This window comes from Centroberyx gerrardi, chromosome 24 (genome assembly GCF_048128805.1).
Source record: "Centroberyx gerrardi isolate f3 chromosome 24, fCenGer3.hap1.cur.20231027, whole genome shotgun sequence".
Classification (NCBI taxonomy): Eukaryota; Metazoa; Chordata; class Actinopteri; order Beryciformes; family Berycidae; genus Centroberyx; species Centroberyx gerrardi.
Window position 1 is genome coordinate 20,918,429 of NC_136020.1, and position 21,729 is coordinate 20,940,157.

At 44.2% G+C, this 21,729-nt stretch overlaps 1 protein-coding gene across 2 annotated transcripts in view; it reads left to right on the plus strand.

Annotated features, from left to right (window-relative positions):
• Nucleotides 1–21,729, plus strand: part of nav3 (neuron navigator 3) — a 232,785-nt gene that overhangs the window by 99,271 nt on the left and 111,785 nt on the right. For both annotated transcript variants that reach the window (XM_078282062.1, XM_078282063.1), the window contains exons 6-7: nucleotides 7,912–7,980; nucleotides 17,685–17,827. In XM_078282062.1, the coding sequence (XP_078138188.1) occupies nucleotides 7,912–7,980; nucleotides 17,685–17,827 (212 nt within the window). The remainder of the gene's footprint in view (nucleotides 1–7,911; nucleotides 7,981–17,684; nucleotides 17,828–21,729) is intronic.

Consider the following 21,729-nt stretch of genomic DNA (forward strand, 5'->3'; position numbering starts at 1 on the left):
TCAGCCTCGCTCTGCTTAGAAAGAGTTTGGAGTGTGTGTGTGTGTGTGTGTGTGTGTGTGTATGGGGGGTTACTAGGGCTTTAGGGGCACAGCTGCCACCTATTCCCACCCTCCCTCCCCCCCCCCACAGCAGCAACAACAGGTGTGGAAGACCCCCCCCCCCCCCCTCCCAACTCGCTGCTGTAACACAAAAAGCCGAACAGAGCGGCGTTCCAGGCACGCCACCGCCACCGCCTCGGCCCGGCGAGCATGCCAACACACCGGTGATGTCACACACTGACACCGATACTGATATAGCCATTGTAGACGTCCTACTTTTTTACTGCCGGACCTACAACCTTGCAACGTCTCTTTCTTTTTACAAGAAAGGGTCTGGTAGCAAGTTGATCGAGAGGAAATTCGAGGTTTCACAACCAACGAAGTTTCAGGTTTCGCACAGTCTTTAGTTGCTGCTGTATTACTGTTCAGGATCGGATTGCGGGATAAATACACAAAAGAGGTCTTCTTGAGGTGACTTGAGTTAATTTCCAAACAGACCCTCTGCCCTGCCTGTCCACAGCCCCGGTCACGTCTCGCTCCCCCCCTGGGGTCGATTAGTAAATCAAGTGTGAGGGCTGGAGGCCACAGCGCGGGTCAGAGGATCGGTCCATGTCTGTCAGTGATAAAGTAAGCCATTCTTCTGCAAAGTGAGGGGGAAGTCGGGGCTGTGCGGGCGCTCTGTGCAGGTCAGGAAAGTCCGGGAAAGTATGGGAAACGAATTTGATCATATTCCAAGTGGAGAAAACTTTCGGATTTGCGCATGAAGTCTGGAAAATGCTTGAAAAATGATTTGTGAACTTGGAATTATTAAGGTTATATCTGCGTGGAGTGCAGTTCTGAGATACTGAGCATCAAATATTTGACGGACCAGCTGGCAAAACTGTAGTTTTATTTAACCCCAAAAGGTTAAAACCAACGAAAAATAACACCACATATTCAAAGTAACATTCAAAGATCATGAATATGTGGATAACTCAGTTTAATATCTTCAAATCCAAGAAACTTCAGTCTGGAAAAAGTGTGGAATAGTTCAAAAGAGAACGAATAGGAGCCTGGATGTGCTGGTGGATTGTAATGGTCTAACAGATCTGGACAGAACAGATCTGCAGTGTGTGTGTGTGTGTGTGTGTGAGTGCAGCGTGGATGAGCCAGATGATCATGAGTGTGTGAGTCAAGCGTCACACACAGATGATTTGCCACCATGTGTTGCTGCTGAACCAAATACCAACAGTGACTGTGCAGAGCATCAGACACGCTGGCAGAGTGCAGGAAAACAATGTCCATGTACATCTGTAGATGTGCCGCCCACTTCATCACTCACTGACCGACTTGTTTCAGCTATTTGTGTTTTTACTGGAAACCCTAACCTTGGCAGTGCTTATATTTACATATATATATATATATATATATATATTATATTTACACCCAAACTGCAACCTAAATCTATGGATGTGTCTTGTAAGCCCGTCTATTTGAAGAAGCTCTGTTCAGCTTGTAACCAGAGCGCTGACGAGAGCCTGAAACATTTGCACTTTTCACTTTTCATGTTAAATTAATAGAACTTTTTTTATTTACAAAAAAATGGCAGTTTTTAGAGGCTTGATGGTCAAACTGGCTCGTGTTGCAGGTTCCTTCTGCCTTTTGACGGTGTTTTCACCCACAATGCATTCAGACACTGAAATAAAAATCACTTATCTTCTACGATTATAATTTTCCACAATGATGAATTCCCGTCAGCTTCATCTGACCCAGAAGATTTAGTTTGTCTGAGTAACTTCCTAAAATATAGGCTAAAAGTTTAAGCTCTTTAAATCGCCCAATTATCTCTGTCTCTCAGATTTACACACACACACACACACACACACACTCTCACACATTTGGCTTAGTGCACATCTACAGTTGTGGCATGGGGTGCTTTCTATAGACAGCACCTGCTGGCCTAACTGGTGTCTCTGGGGCAGGGGATGGGACGTGTGTGTGTGTGTGTGTGTGTGTGTGTGTGTGTGTGTCCGAGGGGAACTCCCCCATTGGACGGAGCGCGACAGCCCGGAGCCACGGGAGGGTTAGTGAGCTGTAGAAGGCAGGGGGGCCCGGCCAGGCAGGGCAGAGCGAACCCTCCCTCTTTAACGCAGCATGTCCCGGGGCGAACACGCTGACCCCCTGGTCTGCCGCGCCTCACGCCTGCCCACCGCCGCCGCGCGCGACAGGAAGAGCCGCCTGCCTTATGGGAGAGCCTACAGCCTGGCCAAGCCCGACTCCTCTCCTAGGTACAGTCCCGCCCGCTGCAGTGTGTGTGTGTGTGTGTGTGTGTGTGTGTGTGTGTGTGTGTGGGGATAGAGATCGGACGATACTGGAAAACACGAGGCAGTGTGAGGAGGATGGATTAGTGTCAGTGGAATCATGAACTGGTAAATGGTTGAATTCTGCTCTGTGTGTGTCTTGGTGTTTTTGCAGACTATCGCACATCATGGTTTGGTGTTTTTTAAATGGTTTGGGTATTGATTATAAATTGCTAATAGATGGATATGGATATGGTCTTGGTCTTGCTCATAGGACAAATTTAGAGGTAAAGTTTGGTTGTGGTAACTGACCAGTCTCTGCTCCATCACCAAGAGGAATTATTTGGAAAAATCTCCGTTCTCGTCTCTGGTTTGGCCTGATAACTAGCTGGTTGAGAAATGTTAGAATTTTGTTTTTCTTAATAATTATGCTGTATAATGCTGTATAATTTTGCTGTGTGACATTTAAGAATGAATTATCGCAGTTCTAATGCATGATAGATGCAAGATAAATGTGTGGGCTTAGACTTCTACAATGGCTTCCACTGTATACTGTATTAATGCAGGATAGATGCGGGATAAATGCATGAAGGGGGGCTTCTACAATGCCTGCCACTGTAGGCAACCTGTTGCTGCCTAGGGCAATGTGCAACTTAATGTGTTGTCCAGGAATCCACATAAAAAGGCAGTGGAAAAGTCAGTTCTCAATGGGTCAGAGAACATCAAATAGAAAAGGTGGGAAACCGTATAATGCACAAAACAAGTAGTTTATTTGCTATAAATAGTGCCGACAAATACAAGCACTTCAAAGCAATAAATGAACACAAATATAGGCAGAATGGAAGAGCTACTCAGGTTTTGAAAAGGCCTCACTGGACGGTTCCCTCATGGACGTGACGGTCGTGTGACATCTCATCACCTGCTGTCATCACGCGGGCCCGCCCCGCCCATTTTGGATCTAAAAACCATCGGTTCCCGTCCGACCTCGGCGCTCTGCGGCTACAATCAAGCTGAAACCGATATTACTCACATTTAATAGGGACGGCGGCGGCATCCAATATCGCTCGCATGTGTGCCGCAGTGTCGCGGACGATTAGACGGAGGGCCTGGTGATGTATGTTGTATTCAATCAAAACTGACGCACCGATCCCCCACCACCACCGCCGCACCCCCCCCTCCCCCCCCCCCCCCCTCGCCGCCCCAACTTCGCATCCTGTCCTTATGTGTTCTGGTGTCTTTTTTTTCCACATGGAAAGATCTTAAAAGTGGTGGGTTGGATAAGCGCTCCAGGCTGGGGGAGTCTATACCGTTGCCTTCATGTTTCACTGCGTTTTATAAGGAGGAGGGAGGGGGGGGGGAATTGGCCTTGTGGTGGAAAAATGTGCGCCGCAGTACCCCTCTCAGTTTTACCCTGACAGATACGTGCTGCGGTTGATTATTCAATATAACTGCGGGCCGCTGCTACACAAGCCGCTCTTGCCATTACCTTGCCTCGGATTCCTGCGGCCTCCGCTGCTTTTACAGATAACCCCTCTTCCTCCCCGCCGACAGCCTCGCGACGCACTCCCACTCCGAACCTCAGCAGGAAAGAGCGCAGGAATAAAGAAAAAGAGGACAAAAAAAGCTTCACTTAAAGAGCAATGCGATGGAAAAGTTTTATTTAAGAAGCACTCCGTTAATCGTCGGCTTCGCTCGCCTTTTCTGTGTGCTGAGCGCCATTTAGGCTATTTGATGTAGTGCAAAGCATGGCGGTGCCTCAGGGGTTGTGGGGGGAGGAAATATAAGTGTGTGTGTGTGTGTGTGTGTAGGCGGGGGGGGAGAGGGGTGTATTGAGGGGGAGCGAGGAGAACATATTTAGTTGCCAGAGATCATTAACCGGCGTGTCATATATCGTATACTTCATTTCCACAGCGATACAGAGGCGCTCGCCGCTATAATGGGAAACCGCCCCGAACGTGTTTCCTCGGGCGCCGCCGTCTGGGCCCGAGGCTCGTTAGCATATCACCGCGTCATGAAAACCTCCGAGGTCAATTAGCGATGTACAATGACTCGGCAATTCATCAGCGGCGGTTATAAAGTGAGGTTAATTGTCCAGAGGGAGAGATGGAAATAGAGAAAGACTGTGTGTGTGTGTGTGTGTGTGTGTGTTGAATAAAAGTATGTGTGTGAAAGGGAGAGAGGCCGACCAAGACTGAGAGAGAGTCCGTGTGAGTGTGTGTGTGTGTGTGCGTCATAGAAAGAGACAGAAAGAATGAGTGTGTGTGCGTGTGTCTGTTTGTGTGTGTGTGTGTGTGTGTCAGAGAGAGAAAAAGCAATTACAGATACTCTGTTAGGGAGTCAGAGGGCTAATTTAAATTTGCACAGCGCCACACCGCCTTAGCAGATCCTCGTCGGTCCCGGTTCGACCTCGGCGAACAAAGCTCTGAATATTACGCTGTCACTCTGTGATGGCCGGTTTAACTCTACATAAAGATCACATTTACTCAGGGTGATGTTAACTAATAATAACCTTAGCGAAAGCCTGATTAAATCTACAACTCCGCACCGGTCTTACCTCCGGTGACACTGGGGGAAGCGGCGTGTGAAGAAGAAGAAGCAGACAAAATATTAATTAGCAGCAGACTTTAAAAAGATCCCGGTCCTGTCCTGAATGCGCAGGGCGTTGCCTTTTCATTCCCATTTCATTGACGGTTTACCTGAGCTTTGATATCATTTCCTCAATATCTCTATGATTATTCTAGCACTTATATCTCATTAATCGATCATTAATCACAATAATACTGTCAGGACAATCTTGTGAGTTTGTTCTTAGAGGGGTGACTAAGACCGCCCTAAAAAAAAGGGGGGGTGCTATTAGATTTTCAGAGTTTTTAAATTGGCTAATCGCAAGAGGCAAAAGTCAGCCGAGGAAGACAGTATCACACTGTAAACCCTCTGGAAACATTTCCAAGTCTTTTATTGGCTCAGTAGTTTGACATGTGATATGTATGAAGAGGCAAAAAATGGCAGAATCTGACATTTTTATGCCTAAAAAATTGTCAGAATTAACAGTTTTTAAGGTGGAATTTGGTGTACTCTAGTTTCAGAAACCAAAAATCTCAATCTTTGTTTCCATTACTAGAACTTACTAGAACATCATGTCAGAAACTGGCTCTGACCCTTGACCTCTTCACTCTAGCTTACTTGTATGATGATCTAGCATTGTTAGCTTATGGTACTGTTGCACTCATTATAATCCACTCCAGATAAGGACGTCAACTACATGCCTAAAACGTTCAAATGTCAACTTCATTGTTTGGTTTTGTATTCAGTCCCTGGCTGAGAGTTGAGAATTGCATGCTGAGAGCAGCAAGAGAACAGAAAATGAGATGTGATGACTGGAGTGCGTCACTCAGCCAGCCAGTATAGGTGGTTTATTGTCTCCGTCCACTTTCACTGTCCAACGCCAAACCAACAGCCCACAAACACAAAACAGAGAACAACTTGTTCCCCGTTGTCAGAAAAGAAGGACGTCTAAACAGACTGCTGGTGCTGTTGCTTCCTCCGTCTGTCGCTGATGGGTCGCTGCGATCCAGAAAGTCATCGTAGAAGATCCACTTTTTTACTGTTGAGCTGCTTGTTGAACCGCTGCTGCACGCTGGCTCCTTCCCCAAGAGGAATTATTTGGAAAAATCAAGTCGTGATCTCTGTGCAGCCCTTGGAAGGTACGAGGAAAAGTCTGGTAACTAGCTGGTGTAGAGAAACTGGAGTTTGTGTTGCAGTGTACTGATTTGTTTGCTGTGTATCAGTCACGGAGGAATTGTCTGCAGTATTGTTGCAGGATTAATTATATCATGAAGGGGACAGCCGCTACTACAATAGGTTACTATGGGTTACAACAGCTGTGATATAAAGTCAGTATTTTGTTTAAAGCAGTTCCTTTAACCTAATAGCCTGGATTAGTCGAGTCCTTCCTGTTTTGTTCCTGCGGCCATTTTCATTATTTTCTTTTATTTACACATGCAGTGAAACGGAGCATATTCCTGTGGGTTAGTAACTGAGGTTGCTGCATATTACAGTAGGTATAATTCAAGGTCCCAATTTTCTAAAGTAATTAATTTTTGGTTGAATTTTCAAATCGTATCCCATACCAAGCCTTCGCAAGCATCTGGTGTTGTTTTTTTTCCCTGTGTTTGCCTGTGGTTGTGTCCATTATTTGCTTTTGAATGTATAATTTAATTGGCGCACGCGTACACACACACACACACACACACACACACACACAAATTGAACTAGTACTGGCAGTGGCTACAGTCATGGACCCTATCCAGAGGCCAAAGTGTGTTTACTCTATCCTTGCTGAAGAAAACAGCCTGGAAGCCAAACTGGTTATGCTGGTGGCAGCTTATACTGGTCAGGCTCTGACCATAACTGCTGGTTTAGCAAGTGACCTGATGAGTCTACATTTTAGGCACTTTTATGCTGCTTTTAGCTCATCTACCAGCATCAACGTTCTCATTTCCCACCAGCATCAGACCATCTAAAACCCAGCTAAAACCAGCTCAGACCATCAGCCAACTTTAGCTGATTTAGGCTGAAAATGCTAACCGACCATTAGTTGACCTTGCTGCATGTTCACCAGGAATCTCTCTTCTCCTCAGAAATGTAAAATATTTAATCTATAATCAAAAACCTCCGCTCAACAACAGCCAGCCACAAGCAGCGTTCCCCCCCCCCCCCCCCCCACCCAAGCATCTGTTTAGCGCTGCTATGCTAAAAACAGAAGAAGTGTCCAGTGGATGCAGAGAGCTTTTCAATAGAGGCTCTGTTCATCCAGCTGATGACGGCCGGTGAAAAAGATTCACATGGTTTGCGAGTCACACACACACGCACGCACATTTCCACACACAGCCTGGGCCACCTGGTCTTTAACCTCTCGTTGTTTACAGGGCGTCCGCAATGATTAAAGGCATCTCTGTGCATATAAAGCGGCCTTTTGTTTTCTTTCTGTCCGCCGTGAGTAGCTTAACTACGTCCCGGTCAAACATGAATTGAGAGGGCAGGCGGCGTTAATTCCCCCTCTCCCTGCATGACTAACGGTGAGTGTTGGCTTGTTAACCGTGACTGGCGCTTCGGCTATTTCCTACGCCTCTGCCCGGTTGTGTTGTGTGTGTGTGTGTGTGTGTGTGTGTTTGGTGGTTTCTTCAAACGAGGCCACCACGAAAACTGAATGAGAAAGTTTTTTTTCCGGATGGGGAGGCGTTTCAGGTCAGCGGCCCTATAACGGATTTGAGGGACGTTCAAGGCTTAGTCAGTATAAGCATGCGGTAACGAACATGTGCGAGCCATCATGTGAAAAAAATCAAAAGAAATGTGCACTTGTGTAGTATGAACCACGTGCTTCTTCTTTTCTATCACTGCCCTCGTTGTCTTTCTTCCTCTCTCTCTCTCTCTCTCTCTCCTTCTATCTGAATGCCTCCTCTCACTGGTGTTATTGCATTAAGGGGCGGATTAAAAAAAAAATTCGGTCAAGCCGTTGGTCTCATTCCTCGCCCCGGCTCTCTTCTCTCTCTCTCTGACTGTCTGTCTGTCTTCTTCTCTGCTCTCCCCGCAGTCTCACAGCGCGATATGCAAGTCCTCCGGGCCACAGCGGAATAGGGACACCGCAGAAGAAGAACACAAGGTAAATACAGGCAAATGCTGCATGCGCCTCACCTCTTTAACTTTGACTGTCCGTGTCGTTTAAAGGTCTTTACACAGGCAGTTCATATTTTACAATGTTTATTTGCGTGCACACAAGCCTACATGCGTTTGTCCTGTTGGGTTGTAGTGCTGTTGTGTTACTCCCGCCACAGAGAGGTCAGAGGTCAATGATTCAAACTATTCGTTATTATTATTAGTTTTAAGCTTCAGGTTTGTTTGGAATAAACAGAAGAAGAAGAACTGGGTAGTTAGCATGAGCAGCGATAGCCGCCATGGCTGAACAGACAAAAGAAAAGAGAAACCGCATCAACAGAAAACCCAAGCTCCGCCCCCCCACACTGTGTGATTGACAGGTGATCTGTGGGAAGTGCACCACACCACAGCAACGACCGCTTGGCACCGAAGATGTCGCCAGTTTAAAAAAAAAAAAAAAAAAAAAAAGGAGGAACTGGAGAATTACCACTTTAAAGTTTTCACACAGGCACTTCAGAAGGCCTACAAGCTTTTTCCACGGTCAAGTGCTTTTGGTGTTTGAGAAGTGTTTGTTTAATGTGTCGTTACCTCGGGGAATTGCCCTTTTACACGTCTTGGCTCAGAAGCTGCTGCTAAATACGCTAACAGACGATATAATGACACTCTTTGTGTTGCCAAGCTCCGGGCTGCAGCTAGCGGTCGGCGAACCACAGGCGTCAACCGACTCTTAAGGTGTCATGTGTGAGCTGGGAAACTCAAGACACACACACAGACACACACACACACACACACACACACACCTACCTATACGCACGCAGACAGCCACATATATACACATACAAGCCTGTAGACATTCACTCAGTCATATAAGCATGCACACACACACACACACACACACACACATGGGTATATACACTACCAGTCAAAAGTCTGGACCCACCTGATTGAATGTACTATGTTTTTCATTCTCTTAAAGCCATTTTGATCTAAAGGCTTCTGCTTAAATGCTTGAAATTAGATTCTTAGACAAATATAAATAGTGAAGTTGATCCTATGTATGAATTTCTTTCCAAAGCCTTTGCCTTTCCATCAAGGCAAAGGGCGGCTGCTTTAAAGAATCTAAAATATAAGATAGTTTTGATTTAACAGTTTTTTTGGTCGCTGCATAATTCCATTTGTGTTATTTCATAGTTTTGATGTCTTTACTGTTATTCTAAAATGTGGAAAATAGTAAAAATAAAGAAAAATGTGGTGTGTCCAAACTTTTGACTGGTAGTGTACATACACACATACACATCATCAAAGAACACACACATAAATACACACACAAGTATGTACAAACACTCACAGAGGCATGTACACTCACAAACAGACGCGCAAACACAAACACACACACACTCATAAGGGCCTGTACACACTCACACATACACATATGAGGCATTTGCACACATGCATACCCACCCAGAGTCCAGTTGTCTGATGCTTGCAGCATTTGTTCCACCTCAGAGCGGTGGGAACCGGCGTGTTGGCAAATAATTTCTCTCCAGCCGCCGCCGAGCAATGACAAAAATGCTGCAGACAGCAGCTACACCCCTATGGGTGGTAATCTGCCCCCTCACATCAGTCACAGCAAACCTCACTGCTGCGTCTTTGCCGAAATAGCACTTCTTACACAGACACACACACACACACACACACACACACACACACACACACACAGCACAGACACCCCAACAACCGATGTCAGGGAGCGGTGACAGTTTTAGCATTCCTCCGCTGCCATCTGATTCTCATTCATACTAAGTCTGACTAGCAGGCTCTTTTGCTTTCTCGCCATCTGAAAAGTTAATTTTTTTGTCTCCTCTCCTGTCCCCGGAGCAAAGAAAACTTTGGGGGGAAAAAAAACACAATTAGCAACTCTAAAATGAGAAAACAATTGATTTGTGCGAGCGGTGAAGAGTGTCCCCCCTCAAGGTGTTGGAGCCGGACTCGGTTTCTGCCTAGTCATTCATCTCCCTCTCATTAGCCTGCGGTAATGAACCGGCCCTCTGCTGCACCACTGGCTATGACTGAGATCACACCTACTGTTTGCTTTCTTTGGTCCAAACCAGAGTGGAAACAGTTGACCTTGTTGTTTGCATTTGGCTCATTTAGGTTCACACTGCCCAATTACAAGGAAACTAGGGATTGTCAACAAAAGTCACGTGACTCACAAGTAGTTTGTTTATTGGACAGAGTTTTGGTGATCTGACATCCTGCCAGGTTAGAGAGTCAAAACAAATCTGACTCCTGTCCCTGTAACTTCAGCTCAGCATGATGGACTTGTCTGTCTCTTCTTCTGTGGTGTTCATACCAGTTAAGAAGCTTGCTGAATATGAGCATCAGTCCAGACCTCATTTTGTTCTGCTATAGGCTTTCCAAGCAACATCCGTCTCCTTCTACCCATAAACCCTTGCGGTTTGGGGTCGTTTCTTGTCGTTAGTTCAGATTACATTCAAGATGCATTTTCAGGCATCTTGGTGCGGTTATTTGGTGCCACCCGAGTTCGAATGGCATCCTCACCTGGACAAATGAACCAAACTGAAGGAGTAAACGCTCTGGAGTTCAATGTTTGCTCTCCTGGTGCTGCAAGGCACTTTGGACAAAACCCTCCAGTAAATCCCATGCTGTAGGTCTGACCTCCACCTTTGAGCAGCCATTTAAGTTCATAGTCTTAGCAGCAGGGGGCGATGTTTGACAGCTTGTCGGCCACCTGCCAGCCTGCGGTATCTCTCCACCATTTTAATAAGGGCCGCCGCCCTGAAGGTGCTGTGAACGCCAGACGCACCGGTCCGGACGCCTCGCACACAGGCAAAGAGATAGACTTAGACACACGTGTAAGAAGGAAGCTTGTGACTGGAAGGTTGCCGGTTTGAATCCTCAGACTGGCTGGGAAAATCTGGGCAGGGCAAGTGAATGAGAAACACTCTCACCTCCCTCAAGAACTGCTGCTGCTGAGATGCTCTTGAGCAAGGCAGCTTACCTCCAGTGGCTGACAGTAGAAGAATGTGGTTTTACTGGGGAAACTGCCAGGTGTGTATGTGTGTAAAAGTAAAACAAAATCCTCACATACACACTTATTTATACTTAATTCATAATTAAAATGTATACTTAAAATGTATATCATTTTCTGGTACATACAGGGATTTTTCCACTTTCTAGACATAGGCAATGTCTATAAGAAAGAGACTGTTTCAAATGTGTGGTCACACTTCATCATCGCTATCCAATAAAAACCTCGTATCTCCATAATGTCAGCTTTTCAGCCTCGTTTTCATCTTGACCACCATGCATTCTGGACTTTATCCAACAGGGTCTGAAGTGGTTTCATAAGACCGAGGGTCAAAGAACTTTCTTAATCCATAGAGGAGCATGGAATCCTTAAACTGAAGTTAAAACATGAAAATCACCAAGACTGGAGGTACAAGGTTTTTCGCAGGATAACAGCGACATGCATAAGTGCATGTGTGTACTCATTCCTTGTTCTTGACCTGGCAAGAATAAGCACTGTCAAATGCCACACACACACACACACACACACACACACACACACACACACACATACACAGGTAATGGCCAAGGCATGTGGCACAGCCATCTGTTCAGATACAGCCTGGATGGGGCTTAACATGGAGAGGAAGCTTAAAGAGGAAGATATCGACTATCTTCATCTTTCTACCCTCCTCTCCTCTCTTCTTCACCCTTTTTCCCAACAATGTAGATATCAAGAGTTTTGTTCCATTTGAAAAAAATGGCACCTACTCTTATGAAATGACTGATAGCTAAAAATGCTGGTACTTTGAAAAAGAATGGAAGAACTTTTTAGACAGGATAGGCAGGGCTGGGTGTTCTATCTATCTATCTATCTATCTATCTATCTATCTATCTATCTATCTATCTATCTGTCTGTCTAACTATCTATCTATCTATCTAGTAGTTCATTACTTTTCTGTCATTTTGAGGCATAGCAAACGACTGCAACTTCTAACTATTTTCCTTTTAGAAAAGAAGGGAATAAAAATGTTTCATCCTTTTACTTTTTGTCTCATGTCTCATGTCTCATGACTCACACTGTGTCCAGCCTGCAGTAATCAGAGGCATTTTTGTGCAGTCATGTGATTGTGTATAATATGACATTGCAGATATGATCACAAGTCTGAATGGTTTGAATGGCTTTTTGTATGTAACTTTAGTCAGGAAAACTATATTTTTCTTGAGGAAATGCTTTGCTGTAGTTCAACCTTTAGTTCTAGCTTTTAAAACTAGATTTCCAGCTTTCTTAACAGTGAGGATAGTCAACTTCAGTCCTTAGCTGACAAAATAACGACACTTTTACACACTGGATCCTCTAGATGTTATTAGTGAACATCCATGACCTTTAACCCCTTCCAAAAACACTCTAATCTCCGAGTTATTTAAAATTATTGCTTGTTACGTTCGTCTAAAGACTGTGTTTATATGTGGATGCGGGTGAGACAGCCTGTCAGGTCGGAGGCCTCTTCCCCCAGCCGGTGACTGACAGGCTGAATAATGTGTTTGGCCAGCCCCTCTCTTCTTCTTCTCTCCCTAAAAATAACCACCAACAGGCTGCCTGCAGGTCTCCTCTGTGTCGTCACATGCACTTCCTCAAGTCTGTCCCGAAAAAAATAAATAAATCACCAGTCAGAATTAACGTAGCGTTTCTCTTTCAAGCTCAATTTTACATGTATTTTGGAAGATGAAAGCATTTTATGATAAAAGGACTACCTCTGATCTCTATCTGAACCGCCTCAATCTCTCCCTCTTTCTCCCACTGTTTTCCTCTCATTTTCTCCATCTGGCTCTCTAGCTGTCTTCCCTCTTTCTCGCTCTTTCTCTGCATCTCTCTCTCTCCCATTCTCTCTCTCTTCCTCTTTCTTTCTTTCACTTTTTCTCTCTCCTCTCTTCGGCTCTCCCATTTTCTTCATCTCTCGCTTCCTTTTTTCTCTCTTTCTCTGATTGCACCTGTGAGAGCTTTCTGGCGCTGTAGATATTGTTGTTGGTGCTTTTGCGTGTGTGTGTGTGTGTGCATGTGCATGTGCATGTGTGTGTGTGTGTGTGTGTGCAGGGGTCGCTGAGTTTTTAAGGTGTTTTCAGTTCCTTCCTCCTCGGTTTTGTTGTGAGATGCTTCATTTCAGCATCAAAAATCGAAGTCTGCCTCTCTTTCTCCCTGTCACTTCTCTCTCTCTCTCCCTCTCTCTCTCTCTCTCTCCCTCTCTCTCTGTATTATTTGGGTGTCTACTGTGCTAGTCCATCTGTTTCAGCCCGCTGCCTGCCAGCCTGGGCTCTGGGCTAAAGGCCGCCTCTGGCTGCGGCTCAGTGCGATCGCTCAGGCGGAGCACCGAGCCGCTCCTCTCAGGTCTGGATCAGCATCGCTAAACAGGCCGCCGCCGCCGCCGCCGCCGCCGCCGCCGCCGCCGCCGCCGCCGCCATTGTGCGAGTACAGTAGGATCAGGGACGGAGCGAGCCACGCGGCAGGCAGCCGGGGCGAAATAGCTTCAATAACTCAGTCCATATGCTGAGATTAATGCAAAAAAATGCACCAAAAAAAAAAAAAAAGATTCAGTAGCAGTGATGATAGCCTAAAGGACTGAAGCATTAACATTTCATTCTTGCACCATTGTCTGAATATAATATTTGTTGCATTAATCTTTGACTACATAGTGTGCATGTTGCTTTACATCTTTATTCTTGTTCTACTACTAGCTGCAGTTTTCTTCGCTGCCTTTCTATAAGTGCCGTATCTTTACTGCATGCTTTCTGCACTACTTGTTGCATCAGAAAATGCAGCCAACGGTCTCGTTTGAAAGAATAGTTTTGTCCTACATAATCCCCGGTGTGAGAAGCTCTGCAGCTCGAAGCTCTTCTTGCTTCTCTGGTATCAGTTTGTGGAACAAATTGGCCAGTGGCATCATGTGATTGGTGTTTTATTGTGTTTTGTGTGGTATGTGGAGTTATTATTTTGGCTTCCATCGAGGGAAAACAATGGAAGTAAATGTTTCAAGTAACATTTTATCCTCTGGAGTCAAGTATACATGCTTGTTTTTTGGGTTTATCATGTATTTTTCTATTTCTATGAGGGACACTTACTTCATGAGGTACACTGACAATGTGAATCCAGCTCGTCCCTTATAAGAAGAAGGATTATTTAAGCTTTCAGTGATGTGGATTGGTGCAAAAGGGGCCGCAGCTCAGTATCAGGAAGACTATATATTTGGTGTAAACCTCTTCAGGTCTATCTGCAGCATCTGAGAGAGAGAGTAGGGAACAGTGGCTGTCGCAGTGCTAATCCAGGATAGATGCAGGATGGGACTTTTTTCTAAGTATTTGGACACTTTCTTTGGACTTGTCCCCAGTATAAAATCAATTCCACATCCAAAAGATGAGTGTGAGGCAAAAGGGCAGATCACCGGCTTTTAATTCTGTTACTTTATTGAACTCCATTTCAAACGGCGTTAAAAGAATACTTCAGGGAAATAAAAGACAAAGTGTTGCTCACTGTGCCAATACTTCTACTATTGATCGGCTTCTCTTGGCGGGTGTGGATTGCCCTGCTGTTGACCGGTGCTCTCATATCCACTCACACACACACACACACACACACACAATCAGTGTGACAAACAGAAATAAATTTGACTTGACTCAACGCTTGTGACACAGAGAGAGAGAGAGAGAGAAGTGAACTTTGTGTGTTTCCAGATGAACTTCATCATAGCTGGTCCTGTGTGCCAGAGGAATGAATCAGTGTTGCAGGCGGTGTAGGGAGATGAATCTTAACAATCAAGATTTTGAGTATTTATTTATAACAAGTAAAGGCACAAATTACAAAACAGAACACCCCAAAATGTTTTTTTCCGCCGGAGGTTTTGACCAGTTCGGGATTCCTGCTCCTAAAATACTTTCCCCCGCCGACATCTCGGCTCCATCTGCGACGCAGACACGAGTGACATATTCAGCGTAGCAAATCGATTATCTTGGTAGAGGACAGCGAGACAGTTTTCAGGCAGAGAAACAGGACGACACCGAGTTGCTCAAGTCCCAGTTTTTTTTTTCTCTTGAAATTCACAGATCAGACCAGACTAGGACTGGAGTAAGGCTCCTTCTTCCCTCTGGAACAGTCTTACTGCCTTTTCTCAGGGAATCAGACGCTTTCTCAGTATTTTAGTTTAGCCTCAAGACCCATTTATTCAAACTACCTTAACTCCTACCTTACCAGCTATTCCTTTTGCTTTGTTTACGTCCCTGCAGTCTGTCATTCACACATTACTTTTCCTGTGTCCCTATGATGTATTTGTGCTGTTTCTTGTCTTTATTATCCCTTGTCAGGCTTGCATTTTGTTCCGATTTTTACGTAGTCTGGATGCAATCTAGCCACAATGTGCAAACATGCAATCTAAAGAAATGGAGAGGGAGAACTGGAAAAAAATAATGTTGACAGGAAGTGCATAGCAGCCATTTTGAGGCCAAGCGCGGACCAAAGCGATGTGATATCTAATGTAAAATCTTATCTTTACATTCAGCTCTCAAAAATAACAGCAAAAACCTAGAAGGCACACAGTAGAGCGCAAAGCTCTGTCAAAGCTGAACAATTCTCCAGTTTGCAAAGCTGCAGCTTCCGTAACGGTTTATGTTTGTTGTTGGAAATCCCGGATGTTGGACTTTCCCACCAGTACCTGAACGCAGCAGAATAGTTACGGCTAAAAACGATAATCGTAGGGATGGACGATTCCACATTTTTTGGAGTCAATTCCGACTCCGCCTCCTTGTAATGGAATTGATGGAATCGATTCTAAATCTATTCCGATTCCAAATGAAAATCAACACAAAAATGTAAGTTTTACGCCGGTTGGCATTCAACCAATAAGCCTTGAGTTTCTCCCTCCCCCCTCCCCACTTGTTGTGAAATGGATCAGACCAAGGCAATCGAACACAGATTAGTATAGATAGGCCTACATCAGAATGAATCAATTCCGAGTCAACTCTCCATCCCTAGATAATCGTCTACTGGTGGAAATCCCAGATCCGCATCACCACCAAAATCAAATCAACTGATCCTTAGGGCGAGAGCGATCTGTCCACCAAATTTCAGCCGAATTCGTTTGTTACTTTTTGAGATATCTTGCTAACAAAAGCGTATCCCCCTTCTCACTCGGTTGGTGGCGGTAATAAAAAGCATTAACATAACAGTGAATGTGTGGGAACCCAGCTGATGTAAAGTTAGTGTGCAGTAACAACTGGTTTCTAATGAGATAATGCTGTTCGCCTCCTCCTGGGACTTGTGAAAGGCCTCCAGCAGGAACCGTGGCAAATCAACATCCAACTTTGACAGCTCCAGTATTGAGAGAGAGAGAGAGAGAGAGAGAGAGAGAGAGAGGGATGACGTGTGTGTGTGTGTGTAAGAGAGTAGAAAGTGAAAACACAAGCCTGGTCTCAGTAGGTGTGTGTGTCTGTTTAAGCTTTTGTTTCTTTACACAATATCAGTGGAAGTAAAAAATGAGTAGTTGAAGAGTATGAATACAGATGTTGGCGGATGAGAGAGAGGGCATCCAGTGTGTGTTCCCCCTCTCATCCTCTATATCCGTCTCTATTCATACGCTTCAACTATTCATCTTTACTTCCACTGACAACTCTCTTTCACCCTGTAGTGAGGCAAACTTTTCTTCTCCTCCGGTGTCTCTGGTGTATAGAGTCTGTACTTTCACCACAACCCCGAAGTTCACCTCCTCGTCTTTCATCCTTCTTCCCTGACCCGCAACGACACACACTTTCTCTCTCTCTCTCTCTCTCTCTCTCTCTCTCTCTCTCTCTCTCTCTCTCTCTCTCTCTCACACACACACAGTCTCCAGGGTCAGCATTCATATATAAGACAATCGCAGGACTCTGTCAGCTTGTAGTGAGTGAAACCTTTTCTCTCCCTTAGTGTCTGTACTGTACAGAGTCCATACTTTCACCCAACCCTGTTTCCGTAATGCACACTGACACTTTCTCTCACTCCCAGCACTGTTTCTCACACACACACACACACACACACACTCACACTCACACACACACTCCAGGGATTGTACTTATATTTAAAGCATTGACAGTTCTCTTTCGATCTGCGGTCAGCAAACATTTTTCCCTCAAACTTAAGTGCGGATTTGAGTTTTAGTGAAACAGACATTTCTCACAAGCAGGAATCATCTCATTGGTTAAGGTAAACCTCAGTGGGCGGAGCCAAAGAACCACAGTTTTTCTAGCCAAATAACACTGAAGCCCAGTGAAAAAGACAAGAGGTAAGAGAGGAGGAAGCTAATATTATGAAGCCTGGCGCTCTGCTACTAACTGAAAAAATACAATCTATCCATACTAAGTTATCAGTTCAAACTAGCCATACTAGCCTATAGCTGTCTAGGTAAGCTGGTTAGCTAGCTGCTGACCTTCCAACATGCCATGGTCATGAATGAATGAAATAAAGAAGTCATTGTCATTTCTATTTTTTCTGTTTGACAAGAGGTTCTCCTTTGCCATTCAAGTTGCTGGTTAGCCAACTTGCGCTCTGAAAAACCAAGATATGTCTCCAAGAAATGTTTGGATGACTAAACTACTGCTGCCTTATCGTCTAAACCCAGTATACTGTATTCAGACCGCCTCTCTCTCTCCTCCCCCTCCCAGGTTACCGGGGCCCTCCAGAGTACCTGCTGCAGGCAGCGGGGCCTCCAGGAGCCCGGGCTCGTCCAACCTCAACCGCCGCAGCCAGAGCTTCAACAGCATCGACAAGAGCAAGCCTCTCCAGTATGCCAGCGGCAACGACAGAGGTGAGGCTGCGTCCTGTACACGAGGGCACTGTTTGGTTTTTAACAAACGAGGGTGGGGTATAGTGTGTACAGTGGTGGACGTTGCAGAAGCCCCTAGCACAGTTCACTCAGCCCTTCAGAATAAAGGTCCCTCAGCAATATACCCAAACCTGTGAGAGAAAAGGAGTGCACATGATACTTCTGAGTTCTGAATGACAGTAAAGTTCATATTTTACTTGCAAAGTATTGTGTGCACTCCTTCTCTCTCACAGGTTCATGCATTTATCTTACATATAACTCTTTCTTGCATGGTACACAGTCGTACCGTATTAGTATTTTGTAAAACAACATTCTAGCGCTTCTTATCCAATTACTTACCAGACCGTTCCTTCAGCTACAAGCCAGCTTCTGATGGCTCAAAGACAGTGTAATTAGATTTTTCCAAACCATTTCTCTTAGAGATTTAGCCGTCAAGTACAGCAGTCATTTATGCAGTAAAAATTGGTACTTCTGCAAAGGCCACATATACAGTTATTGCATGCTAATTTTGATGTTAATACACTGGCTTCTGAAAGCTTTTAAATAGTGTTCTGAAAGTGGTATTCCTGCCTGCAGTATCTCTCCAGATTTAATTACTGAAACTGAATTTACTGCACCAAACATTAGGAAGACCTGCTCTTTACTTAAAACAGACCAACCAGGTGAATCCAGGTGGAAGCTGTGGTCTCTTACTGATTTCACCTTTTAAATCCACTTCAATCAAGAAGGCAAACTGTCTTAAAGCATAGAAGGGAAGAGAAAAATAGTAATAAAATACAATGCAGATGAAGGGAAAGAGACACGGTTACAGAAAGGATTTGGATTTTTTGGGGATTTGGAAGACATTGATTGTGCTAAATCTGGTACCAGTCTGATATTAAGAAGGAGCTCCTATGTGAAGTGTACAGCATGATGAGAGCTGTTCAGTTTCCACCTCTGTCGCATTCTCCTTCCCCTCCACTTGGTGGCACCACTGATCCAGAGAGATGAGCAGCAGGAGAGCTCAGTCACTCACCCCACCAATGCTAACCAGTTTGCTGAATCATTCCCAGCTATTTATTCCAAGTGAGTTATAATGGATGCCATTAAGTGGAGGCGGCAGAAAATTTTCACAGCATGGCAAGAGCCATTTCAGAGGCGGCGGCAGTGTGCAGATTCAGGCAGCCGGTCTGTGGAGCGCGGTGGAGCTAATGAGACTGACAGTGTTTTAACAGAGAGGCCTCGGTGGCTGAGAGTTAATCTGTACGGTGTTTCTAAAACTCAAAGCTCAACTCGGTGATTGTTTTAGCAGCTTGTTTCTCTTCTGGAGAGCATGAGAAGACTAAATATATGAGCTCACACTGGTTTAATTACTGAAAACCTTTCCTATTGGCTCACTCGCTGTATTTATAATGACTAAAGCCTTTCCTATTGGCTCAATAGCTACATATATATTAATGACTGAAACCTTTCCTATTGGCTCACTCACTGTATTTATGACTGAAACCTTTCCTATTGGCTCACTAGCTATATTTATAATAACTAAAACCTTTCCTATTGGCTCGCTCACAGTATTTTAATGACTTAAAGCCATTCCTATTGGCACATTCTGAATATTTATAATGACTAAAACCGTTCCTATTGGCTCAATCACAGCATTTATAATCACAAAATCCTTTCCAATTGGCTCAGACACTCTAACTTTAATAACTAAAACCATTCCTATTGGCTCAGTAGCTATATTTATAATGACTGAAACCTTTCCTATTGGCTCACTAGCTATATTTATAATAACTAAAACCTTTCCTATTGGCTCACTAGCTATATTTATAATAACTAAAACCTTTCCTATTGGCTCGCTCACAGTATTTTAATGACTTAAAGATTTCCTATTGGCGCATTCTGAATATTTATAATGACTGAAACCATTCCTATTGGCTCATTCACAGCATTTATAATCACAAAAACCTTTACTGGCTCACTCATTCTAATTTTAATAACTAGAACCTTTCCTATTGGCTCACACACAATATTTTTAATAATTAAAACCTTTGCTGTTGGCTCACTCACAGTATTTATAATGACTAAAACCTTTCCATTTGGCTCATAGTATTTGTGATCATGAGAAATCTTTTCCTTAGCATTCAGATCTTGCTTTTAAACACACAACACAGGACAGTTGATGAGACAAAAACATGACAGAATTTAGTCTATGAAGCTGAGAGAGGAGGAGGAAGAGGAGGAGGAGGAGGTGATGGAGAGATGCAGTGAGTGACAGAGAAAGGTGGATCAGACACACAGAGCAGTGAAAGCCCTCCAGCAAACTCTCTCTCTCTCTCTCTTTCTCAATCTCTCTCTCTCTCGCTCTCTCTCTCTTTCTCTGTCTTTCTCAATCTCTGTCTCTCTTGCTTTCAATCTTAAAGTTCACTCGCGCTCTCACCCTTCCGATTCCTGTCTCAAGCTTCAAACTGCGCGCAACTGACAGCGAGGCAAGGAGGGAAGGCATGGAGAGAGATAATGGGTGGATGAGAGCGAGGGGAGAGGGGGGTTGGGTGGGTGGAGAGAGAGAGAGAGAGAGTGTGTGTGATAAAGTGTATTTTTGGAGAGAGGAAATCGTTGAGAAACTGACAAATCGCCTCCTCATGAGAGTCTTGTGATTTAATCTCAATATATGAAGGCGTACGTTTTATTTGCAGGCCTTTTTTATATAACTTTACCCCTCTATCTTTAAATCTGCTGTTCCAAAATGCTATAAATCCATTTTGGAAATAGGTTCATCATTCAATATATTCCAAAATACAGAGGATCCAGTCTGTAAAAGGACTTAATTTATCCACCATCCTTCAAACGGCAGATATCTCATTTTGGAATAAAACTCTTCATATGTTTTCCGTACCTGTCCGGTCATTTTTTTTCCCTCTTCCGGATCATTCAGACTCAGCAAGACAGACCTCGAGTGTGCAGAGATGAGGCGGCAGGCGCGGCGTTACAGCCTCACTGCAGGGGGAGAGGAAACAATGTTTTTGGTCTAAAGTTAAAAAAGAAAAGAAAGGAAAAATCAATTGTGTGAAAATGTCAGCGATGCAGCCAGAAGCTTCTGGGCAAAAGCAGGTAGCAGAGAGAGCAGAGTGAAGCACAGACAGAGGGAAAGGCAAAGAGAACGCCAGTAGCCATTTTATACATCTTCTTTTTCTTTCGTTTTCTCTCTTACGGCTATTGTTTTTTATCTCCTTTTTTATTGGATTTCCCTTGTCATTTTACACATGCTCTTGTTGTTCAGTCATTTTTCACTCTGTTGCATTTCATTTGTCGTTTAGATGCTGTTATCATCTTCATTTTTCTGTGAATCCTTTGCCTTTTCCTCCATCTCTACAACAAACTATCTGACAAATGTGTCATTTCTTACTCTCTTCTGTCTTTTTCATTATATATTATCACTTTTATTATCACTTCACTTCTTGGTTGTATGCTTTTGTAAATGCACTTAACTGAAGTAAACTAAACTAATCTAGTGCAGTCCATATTGACTAACTGATGCTTACTAACTGCTTACTAAACAGAACATTAGTCAAAAATCAAAAAACATTAGTCAAAATTGTGTTAGAGTACAATATGTACATATATTTATAGCATCGGTGTCCCCAGTAGGAACTGAACTGAATCCTAAGACGGCTTTTTCTCCTCAAACACAAAGCGACGCTCTGGGGTCAAAGGGCGCGAGGAGCATGACATCATCTTCATCGCTATACAGCTATCTTATTAGTGTTAGTTAGAGAACCTGAAGTAACAGAGGGGATAACTTTGTTGAAAGTAAACAGAGAAAATTAGCGATAGCTGTTGAGGAAGCGGGTGAGGAGCCCGTTCTGAAGCGGAGGATGCAGCTGAAATTGACTTTACACACTCCT